This window comes from Halichoerus grypus, chromosome 9 (assembly GCF_964656455.1).
Source record: "Halichoerus grypus chromosome 9, mHalGry1.hap1.1, whole genome shotgun sequence".
Taxonomy (NCBI): Eukaryota; Metazoa; Chordata; class Mammalia; order Carnivora; family Phocidae; genus Halichoerus; species Halichoerus grypus.
Genome location: NC_135720.1, coordinates 92,648,368 through 92,666,920, shown reverse-complemented (window position 1 = coordinate 92,666,920; position 18,553 = coordinate 92,648,368). Strand labels below are relative to the sequence as shown.

The 18,553-nt window shown below is 39.1% G+C and overlaps 1 protein-coding gene across 2 annotated transcripts in view; it reads left to right on the top strand.

The window, feature by feature from the left end:
- Window positions 1-17,408, top strand: part of LOC118524408 (DNA primase large subunit) — a 324,736-nt gene extending 307,328 nt beyond the window's left edge. For both annotated transcript variants that reach the window (XM_078055186.1, XM_078055187.1), the window contains exons 13-14: window positions 6,715-6,783; window positions 16,817-17,408. In XM_078055186.1, coding sequence (XP_077911312.1) covers window positions 6,715-6,783; window positions 16,817-17,041 — 294 coding nt within the window. In that variant the 3' untranslated portion in view covers window positions 17,042-17,408. The remainder of the gene's footprint in view (window positions 1-6,714; window positions 6,784-16,816) is intronic.
- The last annotated feature ends 1,145 nt before the right edge of the window (window positions 17,409-18,553 follow it).

Genomic DNA, 18,553 nt, shown 5'->3' with positions numbered 1-18,553 from the left:
GAAAAATACCAGCCCGTCGACTTTTGCAAGGTTGAGCTTTTTAGGAAGAAACAAGCTCGTTATCACTTTTAAATAAGACAGAATATGACCTTGAATCAGAGACAGAATAAGTGCGTATCTAATTGGTGAGCGCCGCACACCTGGCTGTACAGCACTCACTCGCCGAAGCCAAGGACAGGCAGGTGGCTACGTTCTGCTGCCAGGGAGTCATCTGGACCTCGTTGGCAGGCACTGAGGCAAAAGGCACAGAGGAAGCCGCGGGTGGCAGGGAATAGTAGAGAACATTAGGGAGAGAGAAGGAAATGTGGCTCAAAGTTTTAAAATATTACCTATATTTCTATCTAATACGTGTATGTGTACATATAGATTTCCCATCAGTATTTTGTATATCTTGTTTGTCAACTTGCTATGGTCTATTGCCAGTCAAATAAGAAAAATATCAACTAAATTTGCTCCTCCTTCCTCTACTGCAGGGGTATCTTGGTTAACCACTTTATTAGAATTCAAAACGAAAACAGTTCTTTGCCTTGAGGATGAAGTAGTAGATGAAATGTAATTAATGCTTTTACCTGAGCATATACAGATATGTTTTCTTGTAAAGATGACAAAGGGTATTGTTTTTTAAAAAAAAATCTAATATTCTTCGTGGTGGACTTTAGTCAGCCGATAAAAAAAAAAATTCAAAATATAGAGAGAGCAAAGTTAAAGAATATTAGTTACCAAAATAGAGTAATTTGATATCACTACTCCTCTTAATTTTTTCTTAGCCTTTTGATTACTGATGAACTAAAATAGAACAATAAATGGATTGTTACACTTAAAAGTTTGACTTAAAAGTCAAAGTCAAATTGCTGTTTGAGCAATAGTCTTAAATCTTCATAGAAATTTTTTCTTTAATTTTGTATTTTCAAATAAGCCTTATTTGATATGATTGTTCAAATTGTTTGGTTATATTTTTCTTTTTCCTTTTTTAAGATTTTATTTATTTATTTGACAGAGAGAGAGAGAGACAGTGAGAGAGGGAACAGAAGCAGGCCACCTGCTGAGCTGGGAGCCTGATGCGGGGCTCCATCCCAGGACTCCAAGATCATGACCTGAGCCGAAGGCAGACGCTTAACGACTGAGCCACCCAGGCGCCCCTGGTTATATTTTTCTAAAGCAGAATTAGAAAGATTTCTAACCTAGACATCAGAATTGACACTTACTTTGGCTTATATCAGAGGAAATTGTGCTGTGCTCCGCTCTTCCAGATTGGAATATGAAACACCTTTTGTGAGCTGTGGGTTACACTTTGATGTTTACAGGCCACGTAAATAGTAAGCTGTGGACTCCAGTTCGTTTAACCTCATCCCTCTGGCTTTCTACACTTTTCTTCTACCTGGTCCTTTCATTTTCCTATTTGTTTCTTCTTTTTTTTTTTTAAAGATTTTATTTATTTATTTGACAGAGAGAGAGACAGCGAGAAAGGGAACACAAGCAGGGGGAGAGGGAGAGGGAGAAGCAGGCCTCCCGCTGAGCAGGGAGCCCGATGCGGGGCTCGATCCCAGGACCCTGGGATCATGACCCGAGCCAAAGGCAGACGCTTAATGATTGAGCCACCCAGGAGCCCCTCTATTTGTTTCTTTTTGTCTCCTCCTTACATTTCTTCCTCTTGATGAGTTTCCCTCCCCTGTTTTATTTCTGACTTTCTCTGTGGCCAGTCCCTGCCTGCTGAACTCCAGCCTTGTGGAGCCATCCCTTTAGGAAGAGCAAAGGCCAATTTAGGAGGATGGAGGCTTGACCCTTCAGAAGCTATCTGGCAAAATGAATGCTGTAAGAAAGTACTGTTGCCTAACTACATCTTCATTCTGACTTCTCTACAGAATTTTATTTTCTTTAAAAAATTTTAATGTTGGGGCATCTGGGTGGCTCAGTCAGTTGAGCATCAAACTCTTGATTTTGGCTCAGGTCATGATCTCAGGGTGGTGGGATCCAGCCCTGCTTTGGGCTCTGTGCTCAATGTGGAGTCCGCTTGTCCCTCTCCCTCTGCTCCTCCCCCAGCTCTCTCCGCCCCCCCCTTTTCTTTCTCTCTCTTCTCTGTCTAAATAAATAAAATCTTTAAAAATTTGTTAATGTCATATTAAATTATGATTCCAACACAAAAAATATATATAAACAAACACATATGAACTAACTCCCCATGACCTCCCCCTCCCCAAAGCATATTTTTAACAAACAAGAGCAAGGTTAGGTAGGTAAGTTCAAAATTTGACACATTATAAAATATTACCACAGCCAATATTTCTTCATTCTTGAAAACATCAAAGAAAAATTTTGGTTTCAAAGAAAAGCATACCACTTTTGGTTAAATCCTAAATCTTTCTCAGGTTCCCAGTTGTCTGGCTATAAGTCAAGCATATATGTCCACTAGCCTGGGACATGTGCTCTTCTGTTAAAACTTAGCACTTTCTAAGAAAAGATCACTTGAGTTATGACTACACACAAAATTTAAATTCTAAATGAACCCAACCGTTGCTAAGAACCTGAATTTCAAAGAATAAGAATGGCTCAATAACAGAGTCATCTTGTGTATGAACAATCACTGCTTACCTGTCTCTGTCCAGCTGTAGTGACTTAGCAGGGAGCATTTTCAGTGTCTGTCCATTAACACACAAGTGGTCCACCTTCAGAAAAGCAGAGGGTCTTTTCGAGGATTTGTAGGACATACTGTGAGAACTTAGCTCCTGACCTCTAATTCTTTTCCACAGTCTACCTCAGGCATCTGTCCTTCTTGGATTTTGGTGTTTCTTTGCCAAGTTTCTATTTTTCCTCTATTTCACAAATTTTGGTGCTTTGCAGATAGCTCAATTCTCTTTTCTCTTGATTTTTAGCTTTGTATTTTCCTGCTTGGAGTCATCCAGCCCATTGACAAATGATACCAGCACCATCCTCAACATACCTATAGACTATCTTAGTAGAGCATTTGCTGGTGAGGTTGATATCAGAAGAACTTGAGAAAACTAGGTGCGGAAAAAGTCCCAAGTTGCACTTCATGTATATATGGTAGAACATCAGAATCACTTGCCGAATATTTTGAAGTCCGCAGAGGGGGTGTGCATCTAAGGTGTTGCTGACACTGAGAGACTTCAGGTGTCCTACTCACAGGCTATTGCATAAGAAGCATCTGTTTGTTACTTATACTGTTTAATGACTATTAAGTGGTATTATTGGCATTCTACCTTTATTTTAAATGATGGTTTGTTATTTACATATTGCATTTTACTGAGCTTTTAAGCTACTTAGTTTTATTTAGGAAATCAGAGAGGGGAGGGGTTGAGTGACAGGTAATGGCTTACTCTAAAACATCAGGGAATAGGTTCCTGTTAAGCATTTTTGTGTAGAACAGCTGTTTTTCAAAAACAGTTACAGCCAATAAGTGGGGAATGCAACCACTTCTAACCACTACTCTTACCTAAGCCAGCATCATCTGTTTACTGGATTCTTGTAAAGAGCTCCCTGTTTGGATCCCTACTCCCTCTAGTTTGTTCCCAGCATATAGCGGGCAGAATAATCCTGTTAACAATGTTAGGTCATGTCACTCCTGTGCTAAGAATATTGCAGTAGCTCCCCATTTTACTCGGAGAAAAAGCCAGACTTCATTCATTGGTCCACAAGATCCTTCTCTTTCTTCTCTTTTTTCTCTTCCTATATCTCTATGATTTAGATCATAATGTGAAATTCAAGTACATATGTTTATTAGTTATTGGATTTTTGAGTTATGGTCTACACATTCCTCTTAAGGAAAACAAAATCACAAATTGCATAGGATTTTTAAATTCTTCTCACAATAAATGGCACTCACTAGATAGACACCCCTATTTAAGAGGATATATTTCTTCATCTCTGAAATGACGATAATACCTCCCAGTAATACCTAATCGCCTCAGAGTAGTCTTTCCCCTGGACTTTTCCTATTCATTTATTGTCCCCACATCTCTATTACTTGGTTTACTTCTTCCTTCCCTGGATCCTCTCCTTAGACCTAAATGTGTCTGTCTTTGAGTAGCTTTTCCAGCCAATGAAAAGCACTCTGTTGTCTTTTTTCCCTTATATACCATTACATATGTGCAGAAACTTTCATTTACCTCAAGTATGCTGTAACATGATCAGTAAAATTATTTAAGGATAGATGATGGTTGAATGATTTATTTATGGATTTGCAAGAAATTCCCAAATAAAAACTCATCCTAGAAAGATAAAGCAAATAGGAAGAGGAAAATTAAATGATTTTGGTTAAGGAAGAGCCTTCTCTTGGAGTGGAGCAGGGGGGATTGATCTGTGAATAATCTAAATTTACTTTTGATGGAACCTAAAATTTCAAAATACATAAGCTTTTCTTACATTCTGTGGCTTATATGTCAGTTTTCCTTAGTAACTTTTTACATATGTGTATGTCACCCAACTAGATATTTTTATTTTAAAATTTTTATTTATTTTAAGTAGGCTCCATGCCCAGCGTGGGGCTTGAACTCACCACCCTGAGATCAAGAGTTGCACACTCTACTGACTGAGCCAGCCAGTTGCCCCCAACTAGATATTTTTTAAATGTTTCTTATAAGTATTGACTTTATAGCATGCTTCCCAAACATGTATATTATAATGTATATATTTAATGTTACATATTTACTTTGCAAGGAACATATTTAAATATATGTGTAAGTTCATATATATTTAAATATGTATCTCTCAAGTATATATATGCATAGAATATGATGTTGGGTTTATTTCTGTGAGTTCATTTTCTCTTCAGGTCATTTATGGTGTCATTTAAACTTCACTAAAGTTTGAAGACTTTGCTTCTCCAAAATTGCAATTCACAGATATTCCTTCATGGTATCATTGATATTTGCCAATAATCAGTTGCAAGTTCATCTCAACACAATTTGAATATCTATGTGTAGAATTACTTTGAAAACTTTGTGGCTTTCTTCATTTTAAAAAATTTATAGCCATTCATTTTATTTTATTTATTTTATTTTATTATTTTTTTTAATTTTATTGTTATGTTAGTCACCATACAATACATCATTAGTTTTTGATGTAGTGATCTATGATCCATTGTTTTCGTATAACACCCAGTGCTCCATGCAGTACGTGCCCTCCTTAATACCCATCACCAGGCTAACCCATCCCCCCCCCCCTTTAAAACCCTGTTTGTTTCTCAGGTCCATAGTCTCTCATGGTTCATCTCTCCCTCCAATTCCCCCCGCCCATTTTTCCCTTCCTTCTCTTAATGTCCTCCATGTTATTCCTTATGTTCCACAAATAAGTGAAACCATATGATAATTGACTTTCTCTGCTTGACTTATTTCACTTAGCATAATCTCCTCCAGTCCCATCCATGTTGATGTAAAAGTTGGGTATTCATCTATTCTGATGGCTGAGTAATATTCCATTGTATATATGGACCACATCTTCTTTATCCATTCATCTGTTGAAAGGCATCTCGGCTCTTTCCAGTTTGATAGCCATTCATTTTAAATTGATTTATTTTTCATTTCTGCTCTAATAATTCAAGAAAAATGAACAGGTCAAATAGGCAGGATCCTGGGTGCTGTGATTGGTTGGCATTTACGTAGGTCATTCATATAGGATTTAATAAAAGTAATGTTATAAGACAGAGAAAAACAGTTCAGTTCTTTTAAGCACATTCTTGTCAGGATTGTATGATGCCCACTCCATAACTGTAATAATTTTGTGTATCTGTCAAAAGATGTCAACTATATTCAATAATGGGGATAGTAGGAATTTGAGGCTTCATGTACATTTCTTGTTGTCACAGGAAGGTCAGCCCTTTGAAAAGGGATAGAAATGAACATTTCTCCAGAATTCTCTTTCCCTTCATTTTAGGCTCTTAATTCCTGCATTTTACTGTGTTTGATAAACAGACCAAATATACATTTTATTTATTTGCTGGGGTAGGGGAGTGATGAAACTTTACGAATTTCAACTGGCATTGCACTTGGCTGATAAGAATGGGAGTTTGTCCTGCTCCAAAGAGATTACATGAAGTAGAATTGGAAAGAAAATTGTATTTACAAAAGATAGGATGATGTTCCTAATAGGTGTTCAGAATAGACTATTCACTCTCATATGCTGCTGAGCTTTGCTAGAAATAACTTCATTTCAAAAAAAAACAAATCTGATTGAAGGTAAAAGCATTCCCTCTCCAAAGATACTCGTCCAAAGGGCTTACATTACATGTTCCTGATGGGTACGCAGCTGTATTTTAGGCTGCATCTGTATGAACTGGTAATGTGGAAAATAAAAATCTAAATCGTATACTTGATTGCTTTATGCACCATTTAGATTACTAAATTTATATCTATAATTTTGGAAGAGATGTTGCAATATGATCTGACAATAACTGTCAAAGTCATAAAACTGGGATCTGTTTTCATCTTGTTGTCAAGGTAAAGTTATTGAAATTCACAGTTGGTAGGTCAGAAAGATCACTGACTATCTCTTGTCATCTGTGGTTTAACGCTGACCTAAACAGCGACTGTCTAATGTCAGAATTATCACAGGGTCCAGGCTGCAGAAGTACAACATACCCCATGATTTCATGCATTTCCTGTCTGGAATAAAGATTGAAAAGGCCCACAACCGCGAGCTGCAGTGGTTTAGAGAAACTTCGTTTCTAATTTTGCTTTCTCTTTTTCCCATGCATTTTAGATCTTGGATTTAGTAAAAGGGATGCATTACCAAGTGGCCTGTCAGAAGTACTTCGAGATGATACATAACGTAAGTCCATTTTTAAACTTTATGGCCTAATTCTTTGGGGGTTTTTTGTTACTCCATGGTTCATTCCGGGATTTTAGTTGCAGCAATAGAAACCACTCCAGCTATTTTCACCAGCAAGGGATTTATTACATGGTATTAGGTAGCTTATAAAATTTATGGAAGGGCCAGAGAATTAAAACTAGGATGCTCCAGAACCAGAAACATTGTAACTAGGAGAAGCTACCCAGTGGGAAAACCTACTGCAGCCTCCACCCACCACTTCACATCTAGGGATGAGACCAAGGGTCAGTCAGCTTTCTCAGCAAAGTGCCAGATTGTAAAAATTGTAGACTTGTCAGGATTGTATGATGCCATACATATGTCCATATGGTCTCTGTCAGAACTGCTCGTCTGACAGAGCAGTTTGCTAAAAAATTTGCTAAAAAATGCTAACCATCATGTGAGCTTTCAGCAAGTCAGTCGTTTTGCTGGTGGAGGGTCCTCCCTCCATGTTGATGCCTGCTGACTGATCAGGGTGGTAGTTGCTGAAGGTTGGGTGGCTGTGGCAGTTTTGAAAAATAAGATGTTTGCCACATCAACTGACTCTTCCTTTCATGCATGATTTCTCTATAGCATGCGATGCTGTTTGATAGCATTGTCCCCACAGTAGGAGTTCTTTCAAAATTGGAGTCTTCTCAAACCCTTCCACTGCTTCCTCAACTAAGTTTATGTCCTAAGTTTAAATCCTTTGTTGTCATTTCAACAATCTTCACAGCATCTTCACCAAGAGTACATTCCATCTCAAGAAACCTCTTTCTGTGCTCATCCATAAGAAGTAACTCCTCATCTGTTCAAGTTTTATCATGAGATTGCAGCAACTCAGGCACATCTTCAGGCTCCACTTCTAGTTCTAGTTCTCTTGCTATTTCTCCATCTGCATTTACTTCCTCCACTGACATCTTGAACCCCTTAAGGTCATCAGTAAGGGTTGGAATCATCTTCTCCCAAACTCCTGTTTGTTGGTATTTTGACCCCCTTCTCATGAATCACGGATGTTCTTAATGGGATCTAGAATGATGAATCCTTTCCAGAAGGGTTTTTTATTTTTTTAAGATTTTATTTATTTATTTGAGAGAGAGAGAGTGTGCATAAACAGGGGGAGGGGGCAGAGGAAGAGAGAGAAGCAGGTTCGCGCTGATGAGGGAGCCTGTCGTGGGGCTCCATCCCAGGACCTGGGATCATGGCCTGAGCCGAAGGCAGATGCTTAACCAACTGAGCCACCCAGGCGCCCCTCCAGAAGGTTTTTAATTTACTTTGCTCAGATCCATCAGAGGAATCATTGTGTATGGCAGCTGTAGCCTTACAAAATGTATTCCTTAAATAATAAAACCTGAAAGTCAAAATGACTCCTTGAACCATGGGCTGCAGAATGGATGTTGTGTTAGCAGAGATGAAAGTAACATTAAACTTGTACGTCTCCGGAGCTCTTGGGTAGGCAGGTACATTGTCAGTGTAATCTCTGCCCAGTATGGGGCTTGAACTCATGACCCCTAGATCGACTGAGCCAGCCAGGTGCCCCCGGTGAGCAGTAATATTTCGAAAGGAATTTTTTTTTCTGAGCAGTAGGTGTCAGTAGTGGGCTTAGAACATGCAGTCAACCATGTTGTAAACAGATGTGCTGTCACCCAAGCTTTGTTGTTCCATTTATAGAGCACAGGCAAAGTAGATTTAGCATAATTCTCAAGGATTATTCCTAGGATTTTCAAAATGGTCAGTGAGCACTGGCTTCAACTTAGAGCCACCAGGTGCATTAGCCCCTAACGAGAGAGTCAGCCTGTCCATGGAAGCTTTGAAGCCTGGCACTGACTTCTCCTCTCTAGCTATGAAAGTCCTACATGGCATCTTCTTCAAATATAAGGCTGTGTCATCCACCCTGAAAATCTGCTGTTTAGTGAGCACCTTCAGGAATTCTCTCAGCTAGAGCTTCTGGGTAAACGGCCGCAGCTTCTACATCAGCACCTGCTGCTTCCCCTTGTACTTTTACGTTACACAGGCAGCATCTTTCCTTCAACCTCATGAACCCTCCTCTGCTAGCTTCAAACTGTTTTTCTGTAGCTTCCTCACCTCTCTCAGCCTTCACAGAATTGAAAAGTTAGGGCTTTGCTCTGGATTAGCTTTGGCTTCAGGGAATGTTGCGGCTGATGTGATTGTCTGTCCAGACCAGGAAAACTTTCTCACATCAGCAGTGAGGCTGTTTTGCTTTCTTATCATTCATTCGTGTGTTCTCCCTGTGCCTTCACAACTTGGCTGTTTGGCACGAGAGGCCTAGCTTTTGGCCTCTCTCAGCTTTCAACATGCCTTCCTCACTAAGCTTAATCATTTCTAGCTTTGATTTAAAGTGACAGATGCAGCTTTTCCTTTCACTTGAACACTGAGAGGCCCTTCTGGGGTTAATAATTGGCCTGATTTCAGTATTGTTGTATCTCGGGGAATAGGGAAATCAGAGGAAAGGGAGAGAGATGGGGGAATGGCCAGTCAGTGGAGGAGTCAGAACACACAGGACATTTATCAGTTAAGTTTGGCACCTTGTATGGGCATGGCTTCTGGTGCCTCAGCACAATTACAATAGTAACATCAAAGGTCACCATAACAAAAATAATCATAAAGTTTGAAATATTGGGCGAATTACCAAAATGTGACACAGAGACATGAAATGAGCAAGTGCTGTTGGAAAAATGGTGCTGATAGACTTGCTCAACTGCAGGGTTGCCACAGATCTTCAATTTGTAAAAAACACAGTATCTGGAAAATGCAATAGAACACGGTATGCCTGTATAAGTCCTACTAGTAGCTTCTGAAAGGTGTAAAGCAAGGGTCACAAACTCAGAAGCCTACAGAGGTCAGGCAGATAACCCAAAAAAGCGTAGGTGGCTGCGATTAATAGAATACGGGAGGATGTGTGCTGATGAATTCACATCCCGTTAGGGGCCTTCACACTGACAAGTGTGAAGACCCTGTACAAGTCAGCAGAACACATCTGCCCATGGACCCCCTTGTTGGCAACCACTGGTCCTGATCATGGCTTCCTAACCTAGGACAGACATCTAAGAATAGACCTGAAAGTCCATGCACTTCTTGAGATTTTTTTCTGTGAGTATATATGTGCATTTTTTGGAAGTCTGTTATTGGGTTTCAAAAGGATCCGTCCATGACCCTCCCCAAATAGATGTTGCATTTATTGAGTTCACCGTCCACTACCATGCTATCCACTTTTGCTTTTCCTAATTTTCATGAAATAATTTTTCTATTGTGGTTATATAATAGCAGAATTTCTTACATTATAAAATATTTCATAGGAAAAATATACCCTATAATATTACCAATAATGAATATAGTACTAGCAGCCAACATCTGTAGAACCTTTAACACATGCCTGGCCCAGCACTAAGTACTTTGGCCACATTAGCTCTTTGGATCCACACTAAAGTACTACAGCTTACATACTATTTTTATTTCCATTTACAAATAAAGTTTAGAGAAGCTGAGCAACCTGTGTAAGGTCGTACTGCTCATAAGGGATGGACTTGGAGTTGAACCAGACTGTCAGGTAACTCATAAAAGCCTATGAGTCTAACCATGACTGTGCGCTTCTATAGAATCCAATACTGTTTGTAATAATGACTGTTGATGTCACTAGCGTTTTGTGTCTAGATTCATGGTCCAGCCATCATAGTTTACATTAAAAAAAAAATCCAAGGGCCGCCTGGGTGGCTCCGTCATTAAGCGTCTGCCTTCGGCTCAGGTCATGATCCCAGCGTCCTGGGATTGAGCCCCACATCGGGCTCCCTGCTCACCCACATCAGGCTCCCTGCTCAGCGGGGAGTCTGCTGCTCCCTCTGCCTGCCTGTCTGCCTACTTGTGATCTCTCTGTCAAATAAATAAATGAAATCTTTAAAAAAAAAAAAAATCCAAAGCCTAGCAATTCTGTATGATTTGCCTGAGGTACCACAGCTGGTAAGTGGGAGATCTGGACCCAGCACCCCTGGTCTGCTGTGGGTCTCATCTTCTTTCTATTACACCTGACTTATTTCAAAACATAAAAACTTCGTTTTCACAAAATGTGAAGGACTAAATAGACATCAATGAAATAGGAGACAAGCACAAATTCTCATTAGTTTTATGCGTATAGGAATCTTACCAGGTAAGCCCTGTTCGTTTGGTATTTTCAGTACCAGTTTTGCATGACTCTTTTCCTTAAAGACCATATTCCTTAATTTGCTTGCTCAGCCTGAAAGGTTTAATTTCATATATGTTCTTAATTATGTGTGGACCCTTCTTTTAATTAAGAGGCCTCAGAACTTCCACAAATTGAGGTCTATTATTCAACCTCCTTCCTTGTTTTTAAATAAGATGTGAAAATTAGATTGAAACATTGACTTGGTGACATAATAACTAAAAAGTAAGAAGAATTTTTTTTTAGTTTTCAGATCTGCTTTTGTAGTATCTCATTCTTACAGGAGTATTACTACTATGGCCAATTTTAAAACTTGCCTTAGATTAATAAAGATTTTGAAAAGACGTATGTCTAAATCCTCCCACATACAACTTAAGCTACATAAAAATCAATGGAATAAAAAGGCTGTTTGAATTCATGAGATATCTATTATTTTTTCTCATTTAATTTCAAAATAGAATCCGTTTTTATTGTGTTTTCTGCCATCCTGCCTGCCTCCCCTTAAAAAATATTTTTAAAGCTATGTTTATTTTCCTGAGGACTCTGTGATCAAACTCATTTTGATGAAAGTTTTGAAAATGAACCAGTTAATTGATCCCATTGACAGCAGCGCTATGATAGTTCCATATGGCTTTTTTGGTAATACCAGCTGCCTCATTATAAGCTGTCATTGCAAAACCTCTTGATTAAAACCCAAACATCCCATAGGTAAAACAATATTGCTTCCATTCCTTCAAACTACATTTGCTGTGGCAGAAATATGAGACCTATGTTTGTGTGAAGGTCATTGTGTGGAAAACATGTTGATTCCAGCAAATGTTTGAGATTCAGTTAGTAGATACCAAAGTCTGGCCTGCTTGAAATCCATTTTCCTCAGTGTTTTTAGGGAGCAATGTTTTATACTATAGCGTATGTTTTTTCTTTTGGCATACTCTCTGTGTAAATAAAAATACTAGGCCTTGTGTAGATTCATCTCTGAATTTTAATTGAAAATTGTTTCTTTAGAAATAGACCTCTTTAGGCACTGAGTCATTCTTGATACTTATTTTCCAAATAGCTGAGCATAATTTTTTTCCCTACTATATAAATCTTTCTTTACAGAAATCTTGCTAAATTCTACATTTTCCTGCAATCTTTTTTTTTTTTAAGATTTTATTTTTTGACAGAGAGAGAGACAGCAAGAGAGGGAACACAAGCAGGGGGAGTGGGAGAGGGAGAAGCAGGCTTCCCGCGGAGCAGGGAGCCCGATATGGGGCTCCATCCCAGGACCCTGGGATCATAACCTGAGCTGAAGGCAGACGCTTAACGACTGAGCCACACAGGCGCCCATTTTCCTGCAATCTTAAACAGGATATAGCAAATACAATTCAGCTTTTTTATAATAACGCAGGGTCATTATTATGGCTATCAGACTGCTGGGCTAGAAGCCATGATCATGTCTCACTTGGATTGCAGTAGCTTCCTAACTCATTTCCCAGCATCTACAACATGTGCACCATTCCAGTTCTTTACCCTCCACACGGCTGCTAGAATGATCTTTAAAACAGAGGAATATGATTATTTCAGTAAACTGCTTTAAAACAACAACAACCAAATCTTAAAGGGCTTCCCAATTGCTCTAAAGATGAAATCCAGAACTTACAATGTAGCCTATAAAGGCCTCTCCACCCCCATTTCCTTCTTCTGGACTCCCAACTACACTGGTTTTATTTCATATCCTTTACAGTACTTCAGGACTTCTAAGCTAATACGGCAGAATGAAAATGCATCACAAATTTCCCTCTCTCAGTAGTGAACACAGTGTACAAAACATAATAAAAAATCATCGAACACAAAGGAAAACATCACCAATAGCAACCAATTAAGAAAAACGGCAAGGAAGGAAACAGAAAATTCTGAGTGTTTCCATATCTAGAATGTTCGGATATTTTTTAAAAATAAGGAATAAAGTAAATAGCTGCCGACTTCTATGCAGAACTAAGTGAAAGTGGGGTATTTCAGTGGGGACAACTTGTTTTCCCTATTCTTCTAATTTGATTTTGAAGTAAAATCTATTTTCATTTTGTTAGGGTTGAGGGGGGCAGTGCGGGGAGGGGCATAAACCAAAGTTAATTTTTCTGAACAAGATGAAAGGAAACTGAATGGCAACTTCCTTCAGCCAGAAATAAAAGTGAAAGAAAGAAAATATTCAAAAGACAAAGAACCTCTCTTAGAAGAAAATACAATCCAGTATATAGAAGGAAACTCTTCATAATTTCATCATGCTACCAAGCACTTAGACTGTAAGTTCAGTAAAATGAGCTTATTAGCAAAATAAGTTAAGGTGCAATTGCAGACTTAAGAGAGACAGCTGAAAAGCCAAACATCACATAGAAACATGGTACATGTCCTCATTTCAAGGCCCTTGTCACTGTTGGTTAATAAGAGCATTAATTAAAATGGAATTTAAAAAAATGTACATTTTTTTTAAACAAACAATATATTTTAAAGGTAAAACATTTCAAGGTCTTTTATTTGTTCATCTTTTGATGTACAAGCAAGGTCTTGTACTTGAGTAGAGTTTTAGGATTAGAATTCAACTTTTTTTTTAAATAAACTGTACCCATAATATACCATCACCAATTTCCAATCTGAGCTGCTTTAAAGCAGAAGAGGAAGCTAATGACACATATAAAACAATATGTTCCTTTTCCCTTTCTTTTTGGGAATACACCTTTTTCTTTTTTAAGTGACTTGCCTTTCTTGAATTAATTTAGATTTCATAGAACCTACAACTTTTTTTTTTACACTCCTGTTTCCTTGGTTTTCCCCGTGGCAACCTTATGATGCAGCATCTATTATTACTATAACCTCCAGTTCATTGACGAGGAAACTGAGGCTTAGAAAGTTGATATTTCATTTTGTCCAAGTTGAAGTCTAATAATTCATTTCAAGCCAGAGAGTCCTCTTCTGTGACAACAGATGTATTGAGAATTTTAACAAGTTGAAACAAGGTGTAGAAAAGCCCTAATGTGTAATTATAACACAAAGTGCTAGGTTCTTTTTATATGAAATAATACCATGTTTTTTTTATAATCTTTATAGCCAAGTTTAGCTCCAGAAATATTATATGATTGTAAGTTTATTTGACTTTACATAAAACCTCTTAAAACAGATCTCAGAGCAACTAAGTGATCTAGTCAGAAGGCCTTAATTCAGACAAAACCAGTTACTAGTTCTTTGATTTTTGCATAAACGGTGTAATCTCCTTAGGCTTCATTTTCCTAGTTTGTACATGTAGGAGGTCCAACTTAAAGGATCTTCAAGGTCTTTCAAATCTCTCATGTTCTCTATTTATAAAACATAAAGCCTTCTGATTGAAATGTGTTACACAATACACTTTTCATGAGACATTTTGTAAAATGCAAACTTTATATTGGATCTCCTACTTTTTAATGAATTGGGTGAAAAATCTAATATAATAAAGTTCACAAATGACTCCATTGTTGATAGAAGTTATAGATTTATCATAAAACATTCAGGAAACATTTTAAAATTAAGCAGCAAAGTAGCAGATAAAAATTTGTTCTTAGTGATCTGAGTAATAACTCTTAAAATGAACTAGTCTGTATGCTATCAATCTGCTATACACTGAAGTTACTATAAAATTATTGGCCTAATATGTATCAACAACTGACTAAAGAGAATCAGAGAATCCTGGGGTATTCAAGTAAGTATTTCCTTGTTTGTTTATTGGTTCACCTGTTAAGAGGGTTAGTTCTGAACCATGACAGCAACTCTTTTAACCCCCTGCTAATCCATTTTAACCTACCATAAGACTATACATTGCTTTAATCACATCACCTCCCCTCTTAAGGATTTTTAGTGACTCCCTGATGTCTACAAAATTAGGTCTAGACTACTTACCCTGGTTTTCAAGGCTCTCTGAGGTCTGGCCCCAGCCTGTCTTTCCAACTTCATTTCCTATTATTCCCTTTTATATGCCTTTTACACCAGGCCATCTGATCTACTTGCTTTACAGGAACATTCCTTATTACCTTGCTCATGTGGTTCTGCTGCTTATATTAACCTTGACCTCATTATCCCAGCTTTTCACTTTCTCCATCTTCCCAAATTCAACTCATATAACCCTTCCTCGCAAAGCCTTCCTTGATCAACCCAGCCAGCATCTCTCTCTAATATGGAGATAATAAGCCTTTATCTGTGACCCTTATCACTTTTTTTATTCTTGATAGAGATTTTTAAGTATATGACTTACTAGGCTAGAAATTTCTTTAGAGTTAGTCAAATGCATTCTTGTGTGCTGAAAAATTACTAGCTCATAATGTGGCCTTATACGCAGTTAAGTCTCCAATTCATATGGGACATGTATGACTGGGATACACTGCTTAGTTCTGGGATCAACTCACCAAATACTTAGATACCTACTATATCCAAGTCACTTCAGTACAAAGAGTGAGACCTTAAAAGGTCGATAAATATAAGACAGATGAACAAAGAAAGTGTAATGCCTTCTCAGTTTGTAAAAAATTTGAAGTGAAATATCCCCTAACAAAAACACAACAAATAACTCAAGTAAAATGGAATTCTTTTTGTTGTCAGAAGGCAGGGAGGGCAGAGATTTGACAGGTGATCAACTTAGTCTGACCCATTGGTTGAATGTGAAGAAAGTGACTGGTGTAGGTGGTTCACACTTCAGGAGCTATCTTGCTCTTCTGTCACACCCCAAGAGTTAGTAAAGGCTTACACATTTTAAGAAATGAATGCATTATAAAATTACTGACCTTGGCACAAGGACATGACAGCAGAGCATACTGGTTATGAGCATGGATTCTGTTCATTCATATCCCATCTCCAGGCCTGCCAGTATGTGATCTTGGGCAAGTTAACTTAACCTCTCTCTAAACTGGCAGAATATTGATAATCTCCCTTCACAGGGCTCTTATGGGAAGTTAACTGTATTTATATACGTGTGTGTGAATGAGTATGGCGTGTGTCTTATGCCACTTAGAATAATGTCTGGCACATAGTAGGCGTTCAATAAGTGCTTGCTAATATTAAGGAATATATTTTTCTTCACCATTAATAAATTTTGGAATCAAAGTTAGGAAAAAAAAGTAGTACTCGTTAAATCTGCAGTGTTTAAATGATACTAAATGGGATTACATATGCCAGACTTATAAATATACTCTAAAATAGGAGTGGTGTCAGGGACCATTATCCAGACAGTGTCTGTTTATATCCAGTCCCTATGGTTTTGGAATGGTTAAAGACTACACCCTCCTTTTTTTTTTTTTCCTTTTAAAACAAGTACTTATTGACAGACAGTCGGGCAGGCATTTTGCTTAGCCCTCTGAGATGTTGAGTAGAAGGTAGAGATGAAGTAGAGCTGGATAGGAAACTGGAATTAAGTGCAGAGGTTCAGGCTGGAAATAAAAATTTCATCCACACCTTCCGGATGAAATCATGTGAGAGTTACAATGGAGAACTACTAGGATCCATGTGCTGGGCATTAAATAGTTTTTAAACTTTTTTTAAAAAATTAATTATTTATTTATTTGACAGAGACAGAGAGTATAAGCAGGGGGAGTAGCAGAGGGAAAAGGAGACGTAGGCTCCTGGCTGAGCAGGGAGCCTGACACAGGACTCGATCCCAGGACCCCCGGATCATGACCTGAGCCAAAGGCAGACGCTTAACCGACTGAGCCACCCAGGCATGCCTTAAATAGTCTTTGAACAAGGTCTAGAATGGTTTATGAAGCCCCTTAATTTAAACCTTTGTTATGTATTAATACGATATACACTTGCTTTCTTATACAGGTGGATGATTGTGGCTTTTCTTTGAGCCATCCTAATCAATTCTTCTTTGAGAGCCAACGGATTCTAAGTGGTAATAAAGACATCAGGAAGGAATCCATCCAACCAGAAACTGCTCAACCCAAACCAAGTGTCCAGAAAGCCAAGGATGCGTCATCTGCTCTGGCCTGTCTAAATTCCTCTCTGGAAATGGATATGGAAGGACTAGAGGATTACTTCAGTGAATGATTCTTGGGCACTTAGGAACCCTTTTTCTTCACTAGCTTTCATTTCTTACTTTCAAGATTTTGCCTGTTTCTTTTTTAACCTCTTTGTCTACTCCTTCCACCGCTCCCCAGTCCATCCCCTGGAAAGCAGGCTTGTGGGTAAAAACCTCCACTATATTTTGCTTTGACAAAAGGGAAAATTTCTTTTGATATCTAACACTTGAGTGGTGTGATCTGAGTCCTGTTTTAGGAGATTAAACAGCTTTCTAGACTGGTTACACTACCCTAGAGACAACAGAACTAAAAACAACTCTTATTTTAAACCTTATAGCTATAATTGTTACTCAATCCTTTTCTGAACCATTTTTGTTAATAAATATCAAAATGTGTATAGTGTGTCTGTGTGTAATTGCAAGAGTCAGATCATGAGAGGAGGTGTCTAAGAGGGTGGCATAGGAAGACCCAGAATTCTACAATCTCCCCCTGCACATACAGAAGTTCTTTCTGAAGAACTAAAGGCTGATTACAGCTTCTGCACCACAGAAGTAGAGGGGCCACACAGACAAGGGTAGAGAAGTTGGAGACACAGTAATGATGGGAACCCTACTCCCAGTGCTGCAAACTGTAGTGTAGCACTTAAGGACTCAGGTGCAGATTTGCCCAGCCAGGGGCACAGCAAAAAACACAGTGACTTCTTAAAGACCGGCTAGACTGTAAGTGAAGGAATTAGGTTATTAACCCTAGAGCATCTGCCAAGCAGTAGGAGAACTGCTGGAAACTGTCTTCAGGATCAGAGGTGCTGGTGAGCAGCACTATTTATGTTCCCTCTCCAGTGTAGACAGGAGCAGCATCCTGGCACTCTAGCCAACCTGTTGCCTCAGGGAGCCTTGGGCCTCTAGCACACCCCAACTCCAGCTGTCCCACCAAAGCTGCCCCTGTGTGGTACACATCAGGACATCCCTGGGCTGTGCCCACTATACGTCAGCCATCTTGCCAAGGCGGCCCAGGTGCAAAGCATGCCGGGACGCCCCTAGCCAGTACTGGCTTCAGCTCTAGCCACCCCACCAGGGCAGCCCCAGTGTGGATAAAGTCCCGGCCCACACCCCCCCTAGGTCTAGCCATTCTGCTAGGGTGGCACCAGTATAGAGCACTCCAGGATCCCCTGGCCATACCCAATCCAGCTCCAACTTCCAGGTCAGGGCAGCCCTGGCACAGAGTGCTTCAGGACCCCAGGCCTGCACCAACCCTAGCTCTAGCCAGCCAACCAAAGCCACCAAACATGCAGTCTATACGGGGCCACTCCTTCAAGACTCAGAGAGGTGGTAGTTTCAATAATTCATAGCAACAGAGAAAGTCAAGCAAAATGAGACCGAGGAATATGCCCCCCCCCCCAAGAACACCCACAAAATCAGAAAAAGAACTAAATGGAGATAAGCAATGTACCTGGTGAAAGAGTTCAAAGATAAAGCCAATTCCTCCTGAAGAACTGAGGGCTGACTGTTCAGCTTCTGTACAACAAAAGATAGACCACATA